Source organism: Salvelinus fontinalis, chromosome 9 (genome assembly GCF_029448725.1).
Source record: "Salvelinus fontinalis isolate EN_2023a chromosome 9, ASM2944872v1, whole genome shotgun sequence".
Lineage (NCBI taxonomy): Eukaryota > Metazoa > Chordata > Actinopteri > Salmoniformes > Salmonidae > Salvelinus > Salvelinus fontinalis.
Genome location: NC_074673.1, coordinates 27,952,187 through 27,976,507, shown reverse-complemented (window position 1 = coordinate 27,976,507; position 24,321 = coordinate 27,952,187). Strand labels below are relative to the sequence as shown.

General features: G+C 43.6%; 1 protein-coding gene across 27 annotated transcripts in view; it reads right to left on the bottom strand.

Annotated features, from left to right (window-relative positions):
- Positions 1 to 13,887: 13,887 nt before the first annotated feature.
- Positions 13,888 to 24,321, bottom strand: part of LOC129862372 (protein-methionine sulfoxide oxidase mical3a-like) — a 166,322-nt gene continuing 155,888 nt past the window's right edge. For 15 of the 27 annotated variants that reach the window (XM_055933944.1, XM_055933940.1, XM_055933942.1 and 12 more), the window contains 4 exons: positions 20,571 to 20,639; positions 17,433 to 17,532; positions 17,176 to 17,249; positions 13,888 to 16,946 (listed from right to left, as the gene is read on the bottom strand). In XM_055933944.1, coding sequence (XP_055789919.1) covers positions 16,762 to 16,946; positions 17,176 to 17,249; positions 17,433 to 17,532; positions 20,571 to 20,639 — 428 coding nt within the window. In that variant the 3' untranslated portion in view covers positions 13,888 to 16,761. Of the gene's footprint in view, positions 16,947 to 17,175; positions 17,250 to 17,432; positions 17,533 to 19,502; positions 20,640 to 24,321 lie in introns of those variants that run through there. The other 12 variants (XM_055933946.1, XM_055933949.1, XM_055933953.1 and 9 more) reach the window with 6 other exon arrangements.

The following is a 24,321-nucleotide window of genomic DNA, read 5'->3' as shown; positions in this document are numbered from 1 at the left end:
CAAGATATCACACTGATCGACTGCTGAACGGTGCATGTAGTGGCCAAGAACAATTGTGGTAGATATGAGTCACGCTCACTGAAATGACTGTAGCATACTGAGCTGCATCAGGGTATAAGATGCCTGCATATGTACAAGCATGCATGATAACGCACGTAAACTTGCTTACAACTATCCTAAAAGTATATGCCATCGTACTGCCATGCTCCAAGCAGATGCTGTGGATGGGATAGCTAGTGATGCCTCTGTCACCACGACCAAATGGTGTGCTCTTTGCAATTGCAATAATAGCAACCAACTCTGCCCTTAAGCTGTTATTGGGAACAAACTAGTAGGCTATATGATAGGTTACTCCCGAGGCTAATTCTACTTAGCTAGCTAGTTTGTAGCCGGCTATTGACTGACAACAGTAGAGAAGCAACATGGCTGATCCTCGCAATCAATGACATCACTGCAGCAGCCAAACATTGCAACATGAGCATATTGAACGACGCAGTGGGAGGTTCAAACACAGCTAGCGAGCGTTCCCAAGGAAAATATTATATCATAAACAGCAGCATAGCGAGGACAGCTAGCTACAGCATCAATGCAGAAAAAGAAGCCAGATCATAGTGGCAGTAGCAGCAAGCGGCTGTAGGATGAGTGAGCAGACCCGGTCAGCTTAAATGCACAGCCAAATAAGGTAGGCCTGATTGAAACAGTACTTGCCTCTAATTGATGCATCAGCCTGAGGCGGGGCACTAGGGTTTCCTTTCTGAACTGGCTCCGCTTCATTTATTCACATTTGCTTCAATCAAATATTTCAGTTGTTTTGTATATTACATTTGTTTTATTTGATAACTTGGTATCATTTCATTCCAAGTCATCATCTCATCTCTATAGAGCTGCTGCTTATGCTGTCTGACAAAATCACCATTTTACTAATTCTTCAAAGTAAATAAGGTATATTTTAAGACTGCTGAATACCAACTATCAAATCACTTACATTATGTATTTTCAGGTCGAGATATCGCAAAGAAACTGATCTCTTTGTATGCCCTCTTGATCACACATTCTTAGGTCTCTTACATGGCAGGCGTTAAAGAAAAATACCAGACAATAACTGTCCAATGGATTATGGTCATTGCGCTAAACTATGTAGAACATTGGCCTGCTGTAAACTACAACTCCATACTACATCGCCCAGTTCGGGCATGATCTGATTTATCTCTAACTAAACTGCAGCCATATTTGCATTGAGCTCACCAAAAAAAACTGAACGAAATGGAATTCAAATAAATTAACAGACATAGGTCAATTAGTTGTTTAATAAAACACTAAATAATCGTCATTTCGGTTAATCGCTGAGGCTGTTGATTGGGCTCTTCACAAGTCCTCACTGTCAGCCCTAGCTATGGAAATACAATCTCCCTAGTATAACATAAGGGTGTATGAACCACTAGTGGAACACGGGTGTTACAGTCAAAAACTGCACAAGGGTAATTTTCTCTGACCTAGATTATAGCTATTCCTGGTCTAAAAAGCACTTTCAAAGGAGATTCCCCATTGAACATGCTTTTTAGTCCAGGTGTAGGTGTCATTTTAAAGGAAATCCCACAGAAGTCCATAGAGCTCCTGAAAACCCCCCGAGGGTTCACACATGGGGATCACATGACGCTGCCCCCATCTCCATCATGCGGTAGAGTTTGGCCTGCAGGAGCTACATGATGCAGCTGTAGTTGCCCTGGTCATACTCTAGCAGGTCCTGACACATAGGAAGCCTCACGCTGCCAGCCAGCTGGTGCTGATTAGTTCTCCCCTGGAGCTCTGGACACACAGAAGGAGTGAAGATAGAAGACAATGGAGTCGTCCAAAGCATTAGCCAACATACAGTTCAGTGAGAACATACATTTTCTGTATAGTGATCCCTGCAGAAGTTTAACCAACAACTAGCATCATGTTCTTACTCACTGAGCCACACAGGACCAGGAATAACGGTACATTGAAGTTATACAACAGAATAACATTTGACAATGGATACTGTAGGGGACTACAGCATGTGACTGCAACAGAGAGAATTATGTGAAACTGTAAAACGACAATACAGCAAACCAGACAGAGTTCAATCTCTAGACAAGATCATGCATGCATCACTGTTCACAAACATGGAAACATAAAAGGAAGCCTCAAAGAAATAGAATAGACAAAGTGTACATTGAAACATTCTATTTCTATGGTTAGCCTACTCCATGTGTCAGGGTCTAAGGAATGCATTTACCAAAAGATCATACATGGGAAAGAGCCCTGTCAGCCAATTCAAAATAGCAGCATAATGGAATCGAGTTTCCCTCGCCTCACTTGAATAAACAGCTGCATTGTCCCGAAGGTGCTTCGGCTGCCTCCACACTACATGTTCATGTTGCAAAACGTAACATTCTGAAACATGACATCTGCTCAGAATTTGATTTAATGGAGCTCTTGTTTCAGATGGGGTTGTGTGCTGACGAACATGCATTGTATAGAGCCTGTGGTCTGGATTGTCAGAACATATTACAGCCACATACGTTACCATCACCAGCCACACACAGAGAGAGAGAGAGCGCGAGAGAGAGACAAAGAGAGACAGAGACAGCCTGTCAGGGGGAGCGAGAGAGAGGGGGATAGGGGAAGGAGGACAGAGCCTGTCAGGGGGAGAGAGAGAGAGGGGGATAGAGGAAGGAGGACAGAGCCTGTCAGGGGGAGAGAGAGAGAGGGGGATAGAGGAAGGAGGACAGAGCCTGTCAGGGGGAGGAAAACCTCTCTGTATTGACACATCTATCCTGCCTCCTTTCTACTCTGAGGCTTCTCCCTCTCTCTTTCTCTTTGAGTGCCCCCCCCACCACTCATTTCTTGTTTTCCCTCATCTTATGTTCTGTAAGGCGCCTGTGGTAGCGGCAGTGTGGTGCTCACTTGGCCCACTCCCGGAGACCCTCAAGTAGGCGCCAACGACATGAGGAAGTGGAGGTTGTTGAACAGTAGCACATGGTGTGTAATAGTAAGAGTACAGTAGAAATATTGTCTAACCCTCCATCTCCAGTCTACAGAGTAGAGAGCAGGCGTCCAGCATGGCCCCTGAAGCCCTACTGTGCCAAGACACTCAGGGGAAACAGTCACTTCTGATCAGCAGACTGCAGCCATATGGTTGACTATCTAATCCAGAGGAGGATGCTTAAGGGGAGGACAGCTCATGATAATGGCTGGAATGGAGTAAATGGAATGGTATCAAACCCATGGAAACCATGTGTTTGGTGTGTTGGATACCAGTAAATGTATTCCATTCAAGCCATTATTATGAGCCGTCCTCCCTTCAGCAGCCTCCTCGGATCTAATCAAATGCCTCTCCAACAAAGGAATATCAATTTGCTCATATTTTCTTTACATTATTGGTTAAATTGATACAGTAGTTTTCTATCCATTCCCAATGTAGCCATACAATGATAAGGGTGACTTGACTGCAGTATGGCATATTATAAAATGTCACCATATAGCCCAGGGACACCATGTAACTTTAGTTTCCATCTTTTCATTATTTTTGGATTAGCTCTTTGCCCAGAGGAATAGCACACGGGTATCATGTAAACAAAAACAGATTGAACATCCATTTGACTTGAAACAGACTGACCCCCAGTATGCAGCACTCAGAAGCACAACACCATATTCCTTTTACTCTGCTCCCCTAAGTGCTGCTACAGGATGAGTCTTGGAAGGCCTCTGGTACACGGTCTACGAAGCCAAATGACTCTTGAAGAACTTGTTGGGAGCACTAACCTGGCTGATCGAGTATGTTCAGAGCATATTTTAACATTTTAAAACAAGCATGAGTTTTAAAGATATAATCCACAGTGGTGGGAAACAGCACCATGGTCAGCAGAGGTGGGGAGTGTTGCACATCAAGGGATAAAAATGTCAGTACATATGCTGCGGGTGCAATGATGTCCGAGGAAAAAATAACAGTGTTTGTTGTTTGTAGTAACTATTTTGTTGTTGTATTATCGTAAACGTACGTGGCAGTTTCACCATTAAGGATTCCAGCTTTAAAGTTCATTATACAGATAATGCACTCTCGTACAATACTAATTAATTTCCTACTGTAATCAACTTTACACCTCTCATGGGCTACGCAGCCCAAATCTGATATATTTTTTTTTACCAATTAAGATCAGCTCTGAAAAACGTTTATTGAAAAGATCTGATGTGATTGGTCAGAAGATCAGAAAAAGATCAGAATTGGGCTGCCTGTCTAAATAAAGCCATGGTAGCACATTGGTCAGTCCAGTCAAGTAGAGTTGATTGTCTATGCAAATGAATCTTCTGCACAGTCATAATGTATTCTAAAAATAAAAAGTAACACTCTTGCCTTTCTTGCACTAAACACTCGCACTTGTCTTTTCCTACTAGCTCTGACTTTGCTGATAGCTACTTTAATGAGGAAACATTTATTAATTATGACTGTGATGTTGTTGCTCCACGTTGCCATCTTAAGATGAATGCACTAACTGTAAGTCGCTCTGGATAAGAGTGTCTGTTTAATGACTCAAATGTAAAAAAAAAAAAATAGAATAATGTCTTCTGAATGTGGTTTGATTGTCTGACCTTGATGGCAATTTAATCAGCGGAGGTCATCGTTTTATGATGACAAAATGTAAAGATTTACAGCTGCAAATTGACACAGAGGAACATCTGACCTCTTTAGCCATTTTCTCAGCCTGGTCATATAAATGAGTCTCCATAAGTCCGAAAGAATAGAATCCTTTTAGGTACCTGCAGGCAATAGTACAGAGAATCTCAATACAGTAGATATTGTACAGGTATGAAAGCAGTCATACAGTAATACCAGACAGAAGGCTAGCTAGCTAGTTCATTATTTTAGTGAAATAATAAAGCATGCATTGATTTTGTGGGATCGCAGAGCACAGTTGACAAGGAAAACAATTAAGGATTAATGATAGAAACACATCTATATCTTATAACACATCTACATCTTGTTATAAATAGCCATCAATTTGTTTGAGAAAAATCAATGGAATCATTCAATTTGAATCGACTGTTGTGACTAGTTTCATGGTCTGACTGCCAGTGGTGATTGTTGATCAGAGTAAGCACTAATATACAGAGGCCATTACTTTCTGGCTGAGATTGTATAGGCAGTCCCCAGCCACTGACAGAATACTACTGCAATACTATGAGCCTTGGAGTTCCCTCATGAGTTCACATACTAGGACAAATACAGTATTACTAAGAAGGCTATATCTGACTGATACCTTGAGTTTCATGTTGTCCCAAATTGGTCTACACGGACAAGTTCTGGCCTGGTTTAGATCTTACCTGTCGGAAAGATATCAGTTTGTCTCTGTGAATGGTCTGTCCTCTGACAAATCAACTGTACATTTCGGTGTTCCTCAAGGTTCCGTTTTAGGACCACTATTGTTTTCACTATATATTTTACCTCTTGGGGATGTTATTCGAAAACATAATGTTAACTTTCACTGCTATGCGGATGACACACAGCTGTACATTTCAATGAAACATGGTGAAGCCCCAAAATTGCCCTCGCTAGAAGCCTGTGTTTCAGACATAAGGAAGTGGATGGCTGAAAACTTTCTACTTTTAAACTCGGACAAAACAGAGATGCTTGTTCTAGGTCCCAAGAAACAAAGAGATCTTCTGTTAAATCTGACAATTAATCTTGATGGTTGTAAAGTCGTCTCAAATAAAACTGTGAAGGACCTCGGCGTTACTCTTGACCCTGATCTCTCTCTTGACGAACATATCAAGACTGTTTCAAGGACAGCTTTTTTCCATCTACGTAACATTGCAAAAATCAGAAATTTTCTGTCCAAAAATGATGCAGAAAAATTAATCCATGCATTTGTTACTTCTAGGTTAGACTACTGCAATGCTCTACTTTCCGGCTACCCGGATAAAGCACTAAATAAACTTCAGTTAGTGCTAAATACGGCTGCTAGAATCCTGACTAGAACCAAGAAATTTGATCATATTACTCCAGTGCTAGCTTCCCTACACTGGCTTCCCGTTAAGGCAAGGGCTGATTTCAAGGTTTTACTGTTAACCTATAAAGCGTTACATGGGCTTGCTCCTACCTATCTTTCCGAGTTGGTCCTGCCGTACATACCTACACGTACGCTACGGTCACAAGACGCAGGCCTCCTAATTGTCCCTAAAATTTCTAAGCAAACAGCTGGAGGCAGGGCTTTCTCCTATAGATCTCCATTTTTATGGAACAGTCTGCCTACCCATGTGAGAGACGCAGACTCGGTCTCAACCTTTATGTCTTTACTGAAGACTTATCTCTTCAGTAGGTCATATGATTGAGTGTAGTCTGGCCCAGGAGTGTGAAGGTGAACGGAAAGGCTCTGGAGCAACGAACCGCCCTTGCTGTCTCTCCAGGGCCGGTTCCCCTCTTTCCACTGGGATTCTCTGCCTCTAACCCTGTTACTGGGGCTGAGTCACTGGCTTGCTGGTGCTCTTTCATGCCGTCCCTAGGAGGGGTGCGTCACTTGAGTGGGTTGAGTTACTGACGTGAACTTCCTGTCTGGGTTGGCGCCCCCCCTTGGTTGTGCTGTGGTGGAGACCTTTGTGGGCTATACTCGGCCTTGTCTCAGGATTGTAAGTTGGTGGTTGAGGATATCCCTCTAGTGGTGTGGGGGCTGTGCTTTGGCAGAGTGGGTGGGGTTATATCCTTCCTGTTTGGCCCTGTCCGGGGGTTTCTTCGGATGGGGCCACAGTGTCTCCTGACCGCTCCTGTCTCAGCCTCCAGTATTTATGCTGCAGTAGTTTATGTGTCGAGGGGCTGGGGTCAGTTGGTTATACCTGGAGTACTTCTCCTGTCTTATCCAGTGTCCTGTGTGAATTTAAGTATGCTCTCTCTAATTCTCTCGTTCTCTCTTTCTCTCTGAGAACCTGAGCCCTAGGACCATACGTCAGGATTACCGGGCATGCTGACACCTTGCTGTCCCCAGTCCGCCCGGCCTTGCTGCTATTCCAGTTTCAACTGTTTCTGCCTGCGGTTACGAAACCCCTACCTGTCCCAGACCTGCTGTTTTCAACTCTTAATGATCGGCTATGAAAAGCCAACTGAGATTTATTCCTGATTATTATTTGACCATGCTTGTCATTTATGAACATTTTGAAAATCTTGGCTCTCTAATTTTCTCCTTCTCTCTTTCTCTCGGAGGACCTGAGCCCTAGGACCATACGTCGGGACTACCGGCCGTGGTGACTCCTTGCTGCCCCCAGTCCGCCTGGCCTTGCTGCTATTCCAGTTTCAAGTCTTCTGCCTGCGGTTATGGAACCCCTACCTGTCCCAGACCTGCTGTTTTCAACTCTTAATGATCGGCTATGAAAAGCCAACTGAGATTTATTCCTGATTATTATTTGACCATGCTTGTCATTTATGAACATTTTGAAAATCTTGGCTCTCTCTAATTTTCTCCTTCTCTCTTTCTCTCGGAGGACCTGAGCCCTAGGACCATACGTCGGGACTACCGGCCGTGGTGACTCCTTGCTGCCCCCAGTCCGCCTGGCCTTGCTGCTATTCCAGTTTCAAGTCTTCTGCCTGCGGTTATGGAACCCCTACCTGTCCCAGACCTGCTGTTTTCAACTCTTAATGATCGGCTATGAAAAGCCAACTGAGATTTATTCCTGATTATTATTTGACCATGCTTGTCATTTATGAATATTTTGAAAATCTTGGCTCTCTCTAATTTTCTCCTTCTCTCTTTCTTTCTCTCGGAGGACCTGGGCCCTAGGACCATGCGTCGGGACTGCCGCCCGTGGTGACTCCTTGCTGTCCCCAGTCTGCCTGGCCTTGCTGCTATTCCAGTTTCAGCTGTTCTGCCTGCGGTTATGGAACCGCCACCTGTCCCAGACCTGTTGTTTTTCAACTCTTAATGATCAGCTATGAAAAGCCAACTGAAAATTATTCATGATTATTATTTGACCATGCTTGTCACTTATGAACATTTTTGAACATCTTGGCATAGTTCTGTTATAATCTCCACCCGGCACAGCCAGAAGAGGACTGGCCACCCCTCATAGCCTGGTTCCTCTATAGGTTTCTTCCTAGGTTTTGGCCTTTCTAGGGAGTTTTTCCTAGCCACCGTGCTTCTACACCTGCATTCTAGCTGTTTGGGGTTTTAGGCTGGGTTTCTGTACAGCACTTCGAGATATTATCTGATGTACGAAGGGCTATATAAAATAAAATTGATTGATTGATTGATTGGTCTGAGAAATGGTAAATCCCATTAACCTATCGCTATGCACCGACAAGCGTCATCAGATAAGGGTACCCTTGGGACAGTTAACAATAGCATCTACTCAGAGTATAAAAAAGCCCCATGTGCTTCTGTGTAATCACTACTTATTAAGAGCCTTGTGGGGCTTCCAGTGAGGCAGAGCCCCTCACCTGGGTCTGGGCCCCCAGGTAGAAGAAGCCATCGTGGGCAAACTTGAGGGCGAGCAGGTCAGTAGTGTGTTCTACCAGGATCTCCTCACACACGTCACACGTCATAGGGAAACTCCTACAGGGGACAGCCAGAAGTTATTCTATATTGTCTCAAGTCAACTTAAAACCACACGAACACAATGAAAGCAAATCAACAAAAGAGCAAATTAGTTGTTACCTTGAAAACTAACTGTAAGCCACTCTGGATAAGAGCATCTGGTAAATGACTAAAATATAAAAGTAGAATGTAATATTATTTCTCTATTGCTTAGATGTGTTTCTAGACTTTGTAAGGAGGTAAACGTGTTTTAGGAGCATGTGCTGAAGTCAAGGTTGAGTCCCCTGGTAATAACAAAGCAGAGGCAGTGGGGGTGTGAATGGTCTGTTTTCCTGGGTGACCTCAATCCTCCAAGGGTTTATTTTGACCCAATTCCAGTGCTGCTACTCAAGACAATATAAACAGATGTTTTTGGTTTTTATCTTGTGGAATCTTTTCTGCTGTCCAAGATTTGGACCTTAAATCACACTCCTCTTACTTGAACATACTCGTCGAGCATCTCATTCCAAAATCATGGGCAATTATTATGGAGTTGGGCCCCCCTTTGCTGCTATAACAGTCTCCACTCTTTTGGGAAGGCTTTCCACTAGATGTTGGAACATTGCTGTGGGGACTTGCTTCTATTCAGCCACAAGTGCATTAGTGAGGTCAGACACTGATGTTGGGCGATTTAGGCCTGGCCCGCAGTCGGTGTTCCTAATCATTCCCAAAGGTGCTCGATGGGGTCAGAGCTTTGTGCAGGCCAGTCAAGTTCTTCCACAACGATCTCGACAAACCATTTCTGTATGGACCTCACTTTGCGCATGGGGGCATTGTCATGTTGAAACAGGAAAGGGCCTTCCCCAAACTGTTGCCACAAAGTTTGAAGCACAGAATCGTCTAGAATGTCATTGTATGCTGTATCGTTTAGATTTCTGTTCACTGGAACTAAGGGGTCCGAAACCATGAAAAACAGCCCCAGACCATTATTCCTCCTCCACCAAACTTTACAGGTTGCACTATGCATTGAGGCAGCTAGCGTTCTCCTGGCATCCGCCAAACCCAGATTTGTCCGTCGGACTGCCAGATGGTGAAGCGTCCAACGGCGGCGAACTTTACACCACTCCAGCCGATGCTTGTAGTGCGCATGGTGATCTTAGGCTTGTATTCGGCTGCTCGGCCATGGAAACCCATTTGATGAAGCTCCCAACGAACAGTTCTTATGCTGATGTTGCTTCCAGGGGCAATTTGGAACTCGGTAGTGAGTGTTGCAACCAAGGACAGACCATTTTTATGAGCTTCAGCATTTGGCGTTCCCGTTCTGTGAGCTTGTGTGGCCTACCACTTCGCGGCTGATCCGTTGTTGCTCTTAGATGTTTCCACTTCACAATTACAATACTTACAGTTGACCGGGGTAGCTATAGCAGGGCAGCCATTTTTACGATGTGACTTGTTGGAAAGGTGGCATCCTATGACAGTGCCATGTTGAAAGTCACTGAGTAATTGACAGTAAGGCCATTCTAGTAAGGCCCATCTACTGCCAATGTTTGTCTATGGAGATTGGATGTGTAACGTTCGTCGTTGGGAGAAAGAGAGGAGGACCAAGGTGCAGCGTGGTAAGTATTCATTATCTCTCTTAATGAAAACGAATACTCGAACAAAAACAACAAAACATGAGAACGAAACAGTCCTGAACGGTGAAAATATAAACACAGAACAGAAAATAATCACCCACGAAACACAGGTGGAAAAAGGCTACCTAAGTATGATTCTCAATCAGAGACAACTAACGACACCTGCCTCTGATTGAGAACCATACCAGGCCAAACGCAAAACACAACATAGAAAAACGAACATAGACAACCCACCCAACTCACGCCCTGACCATACTAAAACAAAGACATAACAAAAGAACTAAGGTCAGAACGTGACAGGATGTCAGTGTACTCAATTTTATACACCTGTCTATAACTGGTGTGGCTGAAATAGCCGAATCCACTAATTTGAAGGGGTGTTCACATACTTTGCATATATAGTGTACCATTCTCCATGTTTTAACCTTTTTGCAGATTGTAAAACTATTAGGGATTCACATTTTAGTCATTTAGCAGACATTCTTATCCAGAAGCAATTAGGGTTAAGCACCTTGCTCAAGGGCACATCAGCTCTGAGATTCAAAACAGCAACCTTTTGGTTACTGGCACAATGCTCTTAACCGCAAGGCTACCTCCCTCCCTCATTCTCCTTACTACTTCCCCAGTGTTCATTTATTTTTTCTCATCTTGAATAATGCCATTTGTAGATTTTATAATGTGTTCTACAATGTGTCTTTTCCTACCATTCATTGTAAAATATGTATACATTTTAATGCACGATATTACTAAATTGTTTAGTAATATTTGTTGTTGTGAGTCTTCTATTTCCCCATGGGGATCAATAAAGTAAATCTTTCTGCAGCGATGCATCCCTCGATTCCTCCAAGGGTCTCATCATTGCGCCAGGTTACATACTGGGTGACAAGAAAACCATACACAAACCAAAGAAAGAAAGAGAGAATGTGGGCATGTCATAAAAAGGAGCACATGTTCTCTATCCAGTAAGGAGTTGGGTAAGGAGGTTGAGGATAGAGAGAAGGCTGAGCTGTGCAGTGATGAGCATCGTAGGGAGGACTAAATTACAAGGTTACTCTTGAATGATTATTTTAATGTGGTGCGCTTTCTGGCACCACTTTACTGCTTTAGCTTCACCCAAGTTACACCTACTATGGACTCCATGAACTGCAATGGATGAGCTCCAACTTCATCCAAGTCCTACTATGGAGAAGCCGCAAGGACAGCGAGACACCTTGATGACACCGTGCTGCCTGCCCCTGGGCTTGCTCCAGAGACCATCTTTGCTTGCTCTCCGCCTTTGACATCCACCCTCTGATGACCACTCAAGCCATGAACTTTCCTGACTCTCTCATGACTTTCCATCGGATGAATGATGTTGTTTTTTTAATTGCTCGTTTTTTTGTTGTGCTTTTAACTTCTTATGGCTGCAGGGGCAGTATTGAGTAGCTTGGATTAAAGGTGCACAGAGGTGCCCAGAGTAAACGGCCTGCTCCTCAGTCATAGTTGCTAATATATGCATATTATTATTCATATTGGATAGAAAACACTCTGAAGTTTCTAAAACTGTTTGAATTATGTCTGTGAGTATAACAGAACTCATGTGGAAGGCAAAAACCTGAGAAAAAATTCCAACCAGGAAGTGGGAAATCTGAGGTTTGTAGGTTTAAATTATGAGATTTCTGTTGCTTTGAATTTGGCGCCCTGCACTTTCACTGGCTGTTGTCATATCGATCCCGTTAACGGGATTGCAGCCATAAGAAGTTTTAAGAACGTTGGCTTAACTGGAACACTAGCGTGAACCCATAGCAAATTAATGTAATCGAACGTTCGCAAAGCCTGTTTTGACTGGAGTGATGCTTAGAATTACATAAAAAATGTATCCCTTTTTATTTTACCACTACAATCTGTTTGTCGGATGAAACTGGAAAAAAACGACTTGTGTAGAAAGTAAACATCCGCACCTCGATGGTGTCAACTGTGCTTATGTCTGCGTAATGAAAATGTAGGGAAAAAATAAAAACTCCTATTTCTGGTCTAGCGATCAATGACAAACGAGCTCGCTGCCCAGACTTACATAATTACAAAGAGGAGAGTCTCTTGATTAAAATGGTGCCTGTGTAACAGTTTTGCTTCCATCCCTCTCCTCGTTCCTACCTGGGCTCGAACCAGGGACCCTCTGCACACATAGACAACAGACACCCTCGAAGCATCGTTACCCATCGCTCCACAAAAGCCGCAGCCCTTGCAGAGCAAGGGGAAAAACTACTTCAAGCTCTCAGAGCGAGTGACGTCACTGATTGAAACGCTATAATATTAATCAAATTAATTAATTAAAATCAATCCCATATACTATGTTACTACAAAAAAAGGTTTTAAATTCTCTGTTAATGCTAATACGGAATTCTATCAAACGCTTCTCAAAGATGCTCTCTGTTTGTCAAACTAGCAATAACTTGCAGTAACAGAAGAAATGGCTGAGAATGAAATGACGTGCCACAGAATGCTGCAGCAGCATGCAACTTTTAAAGGAGGAACCACTGTATAAGCAGACAATGAAAGCTCTTACAATATTTGATGATTACATTTCCCTAGAACAGGTTATAGGCTACGTGTGCATCACCAAGTCAGAACAGTAGGCAAAATTAAGAGGGGCAAATAGACCAAATTATTAGGATGAGGCACATGGGCTACTAATATCTTACAATTGTTTTTATTTTATTTAACCTTTATTTAACTAGGCAAGTGAGTTAAGAACAAATTCTTATTTACAATGATGGCCTACTATACAACATACACTTTCTTAGCTACAGTATACATATCTCCCTGGCATATTACATCATTTATGCAGCACAATACATTTTTGGACTCACCTTGTTGTGCTGTGCTCACATGAACAGGAAGGTGGTGCGGCGGTCCTTTGTGGGCAAATTTTGTCATCAAAGTCTGGCATTCTCTGGATTTATGGTGCATTCAAAACAACTGGAGGCCAGATGTACAATTCCGAGTTGAAAGACAGTTCAAAATGTATTTTCCCAGTCGGAGCTCATTTATTCCCGACTTCCCAGTTGTCTTGAACTCCATGAAGTCAACTTTTCATAGTTCTGAGTTAACAGTTGTTTTGAGTGTGGCAGAAATCATGCTTTATTGACAGCATGGCCAATGTTGAATGTCTATAATTTTAAACTTGGAAAAGAGCCCCTTATAATCACAGATTTGGGACCACACTGCCCCTGTCACTGATTCCTTCCAAACCACTCATTGAATTTGCGATTTACAACCTGTGTAATGTTTATGTCCAATGGCCGATGAGCACAGATACATTTTATTTATAATTTCTCTTAATTATTTCTCTTCATATGACAAGGATTAAAAAGGATTTGCCAGTAGATTGTCGACTTTAATCACGATAATGACTGCTAGCTAAGATTTTGAAAGTATGATGTTGACATGATCAGTCCAATCAAAGCTACTGTACATATAACGTGATTTGATGTTATTTTATTCGTGGCCAACGACCTTGAGCCTTCTTGGATGGACACTTCTGTAACTCTATGGCAGCACCCAAAGGGCTAGAATTTTCGAGGTCTCCTCTTAGACTTTGCAGTGACGTAGTGTTCCCATGAGTGACAGAACACTGAGCCAATCACAGCTCCATATTTTCTGCTGGCTTGCCCCACCACCACAAAGCATTGAGCTAGGCTGAAACACCTGCATTTTGGAGCTGCCTTACTCAAGAAAACAAAAGAGAGACCATGTTTGTACGCAGCTTTATTAATTCAATGATATATTATTTTTTACATTGTGTGCAAACTGACATGTGACACGTATTAATGCCAAAATAACATGCAAAACAGGCAAGCCCCAGTTGGCCTGAATTAAGGGTCGCCACTGCAATGGTGTAAAATGTAGCTATCCATTGTAAACCTCTTTTGGGAATTTGGCATGGCCAAACAATCACCGCAGTAGCTCACGCAAGGAAGCAACATGCCTCCTTTAACTTTCCTTATAATATATTATTATGGACTATTGAACTTAAACAAATACTATGCAATGCAATGCAATGCATACCATGCAGCATTGGACATCTTACCTGACAGTCCCAGAAACAAGATGCAATCAGTTCTGCTCAGCTGTCTTGCATGTCTAAAAACCTTTTTGTCTCATCTGCAGACATCCACCCCTTGTTACAGATATGGCCCCACTGGAATACTGGATACACAGAAATATCGGAGTGGAGTTTTCAACCGGCAAGTGGATCAAATCTGTCAGTGTGTGAAGAAACTAAATGCCAGGTTTTACCCTTGTCGTACAGTAAAAGTGAAAACGTCCTTTAATTAATTTGTCGCCAGGTTCATGTAACACATGTTGGGAAGATTCTGAGACAGTTGCACTTATTTAATATGCCACAAAAGAAGCACTCCTGCTTTGAATTGGGCACATAATGAAGCTCAGCTTTTCATCAGGTGTGCTAGTTCTAGAATAGACCAAATAAGTGGAATTGACAGAGGGTAGCCTACTATGCAGGACAGTCATTAAGGTGAATATTCACATTTCTATCAAAATCATAGTTGTAGTAAGTTTATACAGAAGCCTACCCATAAAAGGAGACATGCTTTTCTAAATGAACAACTGCATTGCTTTATTGCCGTTTCAGCATACATCCAACACCCTATGCATTTTGGCTAAATGAAGCAGCATTTACATATTTGTTGTGTCAACATACAGTTTTAAAAATTAGGATTCATTTTTCTTTACATATGATACATTTTTGCACACATGTTTATAAATATCAATAAAATCTGTCAAACTTATCACACACCATCTAAACCAGCCTTGAAATTATGTAACTTTTTTGTATTCACAGCTCCGTTTAATTCTTACACAAATTCTCACTGTGTGTATCTATCAATACAGAAAAATATATAAAACTGTGACCAACCAAAGATTTACAGTTTGGCAGAAAGGCTAGTAAGGTCAAACGCCAAACAAAAGCACATGCTCCTGTGACTGACAGAATAGAAGTGGTTTAGAGCAACCTTCCTGTCTCCACTTCTACTCATAACTGCTGTTTGACAACCTGTAGTTGTATGAAAGGATTTTACAAAAAACACCAAATAGAAATGTACCTCTGGTGGGATACATAAAAGTTTAAACACTAAAAATAAAAGTAAAATATTAAAACAGAAGTGAAAAGGGCATCTTGCTCCAAAGCAGGTAATGTACCTCAGCACCAGGGATAGCGAAGCCAGAGTTCTGTGGTTTAGAACTTCCATATTGAAGCATATCCACTGACGTAAGTGTCTCATGACACCAGTTAGTGATGTCAGTTCACTTATGGTATTATGATAACACGATGCATTGATACTGTGTAAGCCCAATAAGACACTGCCCCTAATGTTGTTCTCTTCACTGTTTAACCTACACTAAGGACTTTTCATGGTATATGCCAATTAGTATTGAATAAGGGCTACTGATTATAAAATGAAATATCAGTGTGATTTATGGTGCATGGTATGGAGAAGCCACATGATCACTCAGAACTAGGACACCAAGAGATGTGTCAAGTGGGTTGCTTGCTGAAGTGTACATATGTCAATGAATCTATGCTACAGGTTAACTATTCACACCAGCACAACTTTCAGAGTCAAAGACAATGTAATGCAGGATCTTTTTCTGAGTCTGCAGCAGCCTCCACCCCTTACACAATGGCTTCTTGGTGATGGAGTTCAGTTGATTTCCTTGCAGTCAATGTTATAAAGAGAGCACATGTGCAATCCGTCAAGCCTCCAGTTCAGGCACTCTCCTCCGTGAATACGGAAAATACCAAAAACAGTTCATTCAGGTTCTCTATCAAACCAAGCTAATAAATACAAAACAACCAAGTGACAAGATTCCATTGATCCTTAGTGTTGACCCTTTAGGTGAATCTCTGTGCAAAAAAATGATGGGACTTTTAGATTCTCATCCTTATTGGCGCCTCAGAATGTGGAAGCCAATGTGTAATTGGAGAGAAAGGCAGCTAAAGCAGAGGATGTCCCTCCCCAGTCAGCAGTCACAATAGTAGAGTATGTTATGAGGTTAGAATGAGAGTGAGACCACTCCTCCCCTTCCCACAGAAACCCTGTAACAGTCAATAGGTCAAGGGCCTACCCTCATCTAAAACCCCTGCTTTGCTAATATGTCGTGTTCTACACATGTAGTACATTAAAACAGGTATCATACATTCAAGTCCTTTACATCAGCAGGACCTAACCTCTTTCTTCCCTTTGCGTGTTTGAGATTAAAAGAAATAATAAACAATAGTTCCCCATTCTGGAGAACTGCTCCAAGAACTTCTGAAGTTCTGAGAAAGTCCAGGCTGTAGTTGCTCCTCCCACCGTGATTTGATAGTGAGGGGAGATATCACTGGAGGTAATGATGCCTGGCTGTTGGCAGGGTAGATATGTAAACATTATAGACTGCTCCAACAGAGGAGCCGTAATGGGATAACTCCATTCTGCACACATTCTCTGCTGGGTTATCTGTGACCAAGCATGAGACCGTGGGTTGGGTCTTCACTGAGCCCTGACACAGAGGAGGGGTAGTGTATTATCTGAGTTACGGTGGATGGTGAGTTTAGTCTCTCCTCCTCAGGCCCAGTTGAGGTTGAAGCCCTTGGAGAGCATGACAGACTCCAGGTCCTTGTCCTCCTCCTTCTCACTGAGCCTCTGCTCCTCCAGGAGGGCTACCAGGGAGTCTCTCTGCTCCACCACCTCCAGCATCTCATTCAGGATGTGCTTCTCCTGCGCCAGCTCCACCTCCGTCTTCAGGTGGTCTGAGGAGGAGAGGGGGATGAAAGAGAGAGAAAGAGGGACAGATAAGTAGAGAACTCATATATGGAGAGGAAAGTGAAAAAAGTGTCTCATTCTGAGGTAATCAGGATTTGATGAAACCATGAATGTTGTTTCCCATGGTCCTGCACCTTTCATATTTTTTAATGCTGCACACGAATTGCCCTTCGGGGAAAATAAAGATTTATTGAATTGAAAATTGGCGGTCCTCACCTTCAATTGCCATTCGTTCCCTCAGGTCCTGCTGCAGTCGACTCTGGCGATCCTCCAGCTCCAGTTCTCGTGCACTGGGGGACAGAAAGACAGACTTATGGCCCAACTATTACACCTGTGGCCCTGAATTATGTCTCATGTCTAAATGATGTCTCCAATCTATGTCTAAATGATGTCTGTCTAGTTACAGCACCTTATATAGATACAGAGTTCACCTTCAGTAGGCCTATAACAAAGGATAATAATGGTTAACTCACAATATCATCAGCTCAGATTCGTATCGCACCAGGGCGTTTTTCTCCTGGACCAGTTTGAACCACTCCTGCATGAGCTTGGGGTCGTCCTTTTTGCCCATCCCTGGAAGAAGAAGCAACACAGAAAGGGGAGTGAGGGAAACGGCAGGGCAGAGGAGGCTCTAGGTGGGTCTGAAGCAGACACTGACACAGGCAATGCAATGACAGCCAAGCCAAGACGTCTTTGTTGTGGGAATGGATGGCGAAGTGGGGATGATGGGCCGGGCTGGGCCGGACTGTTGACCAGGGGTCGGGATGGTCTTGCCGTATGCCTCACAGAAGATGAAGTGGAGGAGATTTCAACTTTGGAAAATGCATGGGAAAAACAGGTGTTTCAAAGTTGAGAGTTTGTGTATCACTAACTTCTGAGACAGATGCCCTTACTACTGTACTGTACTGTAATATAATAATCAATAACAACACACTGAACAGAAATATAAAGGCAACATGTAAAGTGTTGGTCCCATGTTTCATGAGCTGAAATAAAAGATACCAGAAATGTTCCATATGCACAAAAAGCTTATTTCTCTAAAATTGTGTGCACAAATTTGTTTCTATCCCTGTTAGTGAGGATTTCTCCTTTGCCAAAATAATCCATCCACCTAACAGGTGTGGCATATCAAGAAACTGATTAAACAGCATGATCATTACACTGGTGCACCTTGTGCTGGGGACAATAAAAGGCCACTCTAAAATATGAAATTTTAGAGAGGCCTTTTAATTGACATGCTCACTGCAGAAATGTCCACCAGAGCGGTTGCCAGAGAATTTTATGTTTCTCTCTACCATAAGCAACTTCGCACAGCCATTGAAGAGGAGTGGGACAACATTCCACAGGCCACAATCAACAGCCTGATCAACTCTATCATCTCTAATGAGATGTGTCGCATAAGGCAAATGGTGGTCACACTAAATACTGACTGGTTCTGAACCACGTCCCTACCTTTAAAAAAAAGATATCCGTGACCAACAGATGCATATCTGTATTCCCAGTTGTGAAATCCATAGATTAAGGCCTAATGAATTCATTTTAATTGATTTCTTTATATGAACTGTAAAATATTTGAAATTGTTACATGTTGCGTTTATATTTTTGTTCAGTATATATGCCATTTAGCAGACACTTCTATCCAAAGCAACTTACAGTCCCGCCTGCATACATTTTTAACATACGGGTGGTCCCGGGAAACAAAAATACTATCCTGGTGTTGGAAGCACCATGTTCTACCAACTGTGCTACAGAGGACCCCTGTATGTTCATAGCAGTTGTCGTCTCCTACCACTGTTTGTGTCCCCCTTACGGAGAGGGCCATAGGTAGGGGGACAGGGCAGAAAACCATGGTCTATTCCACCACATTGTACTCAGGATGTTGTACTCAGGGAACCTATGGATGTTCTACACAGAGATAAAACACCAGAAGAGTTTCTCTCTATGGAAGTTCTACATCCCTACATGCAACAATGTACCACCAGTAGAAATAAAGGATCCTGTCAGATCCTATTTATACAGAGCGGTTTCAAAAAACCTGTGTTATGAATAATTTAATTCTCCCTATAGCTTCTACTACTGGGTCAAATGATGGCGCCGATCTGTCATTTAGACCAATAGTGAAGCTATCTTACTCCCCTATTAGATCTACTGGTATTTGGCATGCATTACTGCAGTCAAGGACCAGCGGCCAGATAACTTTTACTCTTCTGCCACTGTAAAGGTGGCCAGTCCATGCTATGCTATAGAAAGTCTGCTAGCATTTTTCCATCTGTCGCACGTAGGTGGGAGCCAAGCGGTTTCAATGAGACACTGGGGAGCAAACCATTGATGCAGCATGACGTACTTAGCTGGAGTGGTGGAGTCTCTTGCAAAACAAAAAGGAAAAACACAGTACACACAAAAATCGAATGGCTGTGCTCTCGGGTGCTGCTGCCGGCTTTCGCTGATTAACAGACAAGGACAGAGAGCGGCAAAGCGGAGTTCCTCAGACGGAGGAACTCAGACAGGACAAAGAGGAGATGGAAACAGGTGGATTTGCTAACTTAACCAACAATGTGCTTGCTTTTCCCTCTCCCTCTCTTTCTTTGCGCCTCGTCCACCACCCTTAGCCCAGGTTCCAAGATCACAGGAGAGAAGAGCCACAGTTAACAACATAACACACATCCAGCCTGAAAATCAGATCGCACAGGACACACACAGGCATGTTTTGTTTACATTGATCAGAAGGCTTCTCAAGCAGTTTCACACAGACATACATGTGTTAGAGACAGTAGACCAGATGATCCAGAATGTTGTATATTGGTAGAATATGCAAAACTGAGATGTGTCACAAGTTGTATGTCTGTCGCTCTCTGTATGACAACCTTGTCACACACAGTCTTAGTTGTAACACACTATAGTCAAGAGAGAGGCTGTCAGGCAGCTGTCACACACTATAGAGAGACTACACCACTCAGTAGTGGGAGATAGATGGCTTTTCATGTCCATTAGTTTTACAGCAAACAGAGGACATGCTTTTGATTAAAAACACAATGAAGCAGAGTAGTTTCCCCTTTAGCTTTAGCTACTTGGAATGATGGAAAAATGTGTGCACAATAGTTGTTTACTTACTTGGGTTGTTAACCAGGGTTCAGGGGTTTCTAATGTGTTTCTGCCTGAGACTGTTAATCTCAAGGGCAAATTCATCTGGGAGGGGGGTCTATAGAAGCGTCCATGTTACATGGTTGATTCAAGACAGTAAATAAACCATTTAAAAATACTATTGGTGACGGTGTGCACTAGGTTTCTGAGCATCCTCAACTCAACAAACCAAAAGTCGCATAGACATGTCCTGTCCTTATTTTCTCATCTACACCGTTCCAGCAAGTTGACAAATGTCTACATAAATGTGTGTTATGTTCATTGTGATACGACTATGGTAGATAGCGAACGGTGATATCCTGGGGAAATCTACTGAGCCTGGACACACAGAGGGAGAGGAGGAGGAAGAGGAGGGGGGTGAGGGAGTTTCAGGAGACCAGGGGGAGGAGCCCGGCTTCGTGGATCCCCGCGGTCGGTTGCTGTGGTAACCTGAAGCAGCCAGCAGCAGGCAAGGCAATAGGTTACGTTACCTTCAGAGGAACAGCAGGGACAGAAGGAGATAGGTCTTCGGCGAGGGGTCCCGACAATAGGCTCAACTACTTCCACAACATAGGGAAAGAGTGCCAAGGGGTGGGGTGAAGGAAGAGGAGGAAGAAGTGATAGACAGAGAAAAAAAGTGTAGAGGACATAAAGTGTGAGAGGAAGTGTAGGAGGGAGGGAGAGATGGGGGGAAGATGAGGAAGAAAGAACAGTGAGGAGAAAAATCTAAAAGAATGAGAGCACTAGGGGGAGGAGAGAGAACTGAAAGCACCTGTAGAGAGGAGGTGAGAGATCAGTTGTGTGGGGTCAGAGAAGGTGAAAAAAAAGAGAGTGAAAACACAAAGGGCTGGAAAGAACGGGGGAATAATCCTCATCTTTCATCTGATGGACTCAGAATAATACTCCTCAAACTCAGCAGAACTGTTTTGTGTTCATAGAGTTCTATGGGGTGATATAGGAGCCTTCACAATACCAATGTTGTGTAATGTGTTGACAATGCTCTGCAAATACGATTAATCTAAATAAAAACAGCTTTTTATTCATCATCACTTGAGATTTACAGAAATAGAAGATAAATAATCTAAGCGGGAAAGAGTTCATTATTCCATCTTTGAAAATATTTCAGCTCTCCCAGGTAAACATAACTTGTATTTTTTGACGTTGTGGCTACTTTTGAAGTGCAAATTAGCATTTTTGTGCAAATGCGTGTGAACCTCCGCGAGAAAGTCCTCACACATAATGAGGTCATACTGTCTACCGGATATAGTGAGTAGAGATAAAACACTGTACTAGGCACAAACTGGAAAGTGAAGAGGAGATATAAAGTCATTGAGTTTCTCAACAAAGAAGAGCCTTCTATCAGAGAGTGTATCGGACAAACGATGAGTAGGGGATGGTGTCATACCCTGTCATACACCGATACAACAGGAAATGCACACAATGTACTCAACAGTCTGAGACTTGGGTGAAAGAGCTCAGAGAGAATGGAATGCTGGTGAAATTAACCCCAAGAGACTATCACAGTAGAATCATAACTCTCCACTCAAACAAGATAGGCTGTCTCACACACTCACTGCTGTGAGATTTTAAAGTGCAATGGTTCCGCCTCATACCTCATCATAAAACCACAGTTATTGATTATAATGTGTATGTAAAGTACCAAATCATTGAGAATCATTGTGAAACTAGCGTGCCTATTTGAGTTGATTATGGTTGTAAATGGAGTGATAGATAAGATGTCACTGCAGTCAACTCTGCTGGCCAAAAGCGAGAGCATGACAGCAGTGTCCTTTGTTAGCTTTTAGCACCCCCTGCAGGGCTGCTGCACACACAGCACAGCCATGCTGCTTCCCTCAATAGCCTGTGTTTCAGTTCATGATTTGGCCAGTGCCAGCTAGATGGAAGCCAGTCCAATTCACTTCACCACACAGGGTAACACTGTATCAGGCCAAAGTTGCAGAATGTCCTCCACACAGCCCAGAAGCTTGAGACCACCAGACACACACTGCATTCAGTTTGGAAGATCAAACCAAATGTCAATGATGTCTCTCTTTCTTCAATTCCAGAAATACTTACCTTCAATGGCTGCCTCATCTAACTTGCTGCGATTTACTCAAGAAACGAAACATTTATAATTGTTGCATTCAATTGTACCGAGGGTCTATAAATCACTATTGGGGGACAATGACCAGATAGATTTTTCCAGTGTTACAACACTCCATGCCATCTCCTGTCTAATGGGTGACAACGACAACATCATCAAAGAGAGCGGGACAGTCAGACGGTCAAGACACCACACCGCTGGGCCACTAATACAGAGACTCTTTTGAACAATCACAGGCAGCATCCAAAATGGCACCCTATTACCTACGTAGTGCACTACTTTTTACCATTGCCAAATGGCCCTGTATGGGACAGGACCCGGACCCGTACCCAGTAGACCAGGACCCGTACCCAGTAGTATGCAATATCGGGCCATGGTCAAAAGTAGTGCAATATATAGGGAATAGGATATTTTGGATGCACACACAATGTGAATAGGACCAGCTATGAGGGGTCAAGATTAAACACTGCTTTTCAGCACAGATGCATATATTACAGGGAGTTATGCAACAGGGCAGGTATGGGAGAGTCAGAAGAGCAGGAGCACCAGAGCTGGGACTACAGGGATACAGCAGCACTAGAGCTGGGACTACAGGGATACAGCAGCACTAGAGCTGGGACTACAGGAATACAGCAGCACTAGAGCTGGGACAACAGGGATACAGCAGCACTAGAGCTGGGACTACAGGAATACAGCAGCACTGGAGCTGGGACTACAGGAATACAGCAGCACTGGAGCTGGGACTACAGGGATACAGCAGCACCGGAGCTGGGACTACAGGGATACAGCAGCAGCAGAGCTGGGACTACAGGGATACAGCAGCAGCAGAGCTGGGACTACAGGAATACAGCAGCACTAGAGCTGGGACTACCGGAATACAGCAGCACTAGAGCTGGGACAACAGGGATACAGCAGCGCTAGAGCTGGGACTACAGGAATACAGCAGCAGCAGAGCTGGGACTACAGGGATACAGCAGCAGCAGAGCTGGGACTACAGGGATACAGCAGCAGCAGAGCTGGGACTACAGGAATACAGCAGCACTAGAGCTGGGACTACAGGAATACAGCAGCACTAGAGCTGGGACAACAGGGAGACAGCAGCACCAGAGCTGGGACTACATGAATACAGCAGCAGCAGAGCTGGGACTACAGGAATACAGCAGCACTAGAGCTAGGACTACAGGAATACAGCAGCAGCAGGACTGGGACTACAGGAATACAGCAGCACTAGAGCTGGGACTACAGGAATACAGCAGCAGCACCAGAGCTGGGACTACAGGGATACAGCAGGACTAGAGCTGGGACTACAGGAACACAGCAGCACTAGAGCTGGGACTACAGGGATACAGCAGCAGCAGAGCTGGGACTACAGGAATACAGCAGGACTAGAGCTGGGACTACAGGAATACAGCAGCACCAGAGCTGGGACTACAGGGATACAGCAGCACTAGAGCTGGGTCTACAGGAATACAGCAGCACTAGAGCTGGGACTACAGGAATACAGCAGCACTAGAGCTGGGACTACAGGAATACAGCAGCACTAGAGCTGGGACTACAGGAATACAGCAGCAGCAGAGCTGGGACTACAGGAATACAGCAGCACTAGAGCTGGGACTACAGGAATACAGCAGCAGCAGAGCTGGGACTACAGGAATACAGCAGCAGCAGAGCTGGGACTACAGGAATACAGCAGCAGCAGAGCTGGGACTACAGGAATACAGCAGCAGCAGAGCTGGGACTACAGGAATACAGCAGGACTATAGCTGGGACTACAGGAATACAGCAGCAGCAGAGCTGGGACTACAGGAATACAGCAGCAGCAGAGCTGGGACTAAAGGAATACAGCAGCACCAGAGCTGGGACTACAGGAATACAGCAGCACTAGAGCTGGGACTACAGGAATACAGCAGCACTAGAGCTGGGACTACAGGAATACAGCAGCACTAGAGCTGGGACTACAGGAATACAGCAGCACTAGAGCTGGGACTACAGGAATACAGCAGCACTAGAGCTGGGACTACAGGAATACAGCAGCACTAGAGCTGGGACTACAGGAATACAGCAGCACTAGAGCTGGGACTACAGGAATAGAGCAGCACTAGAGCTGGGACTACAGGAATAGAGCAGCACTAGAGCTG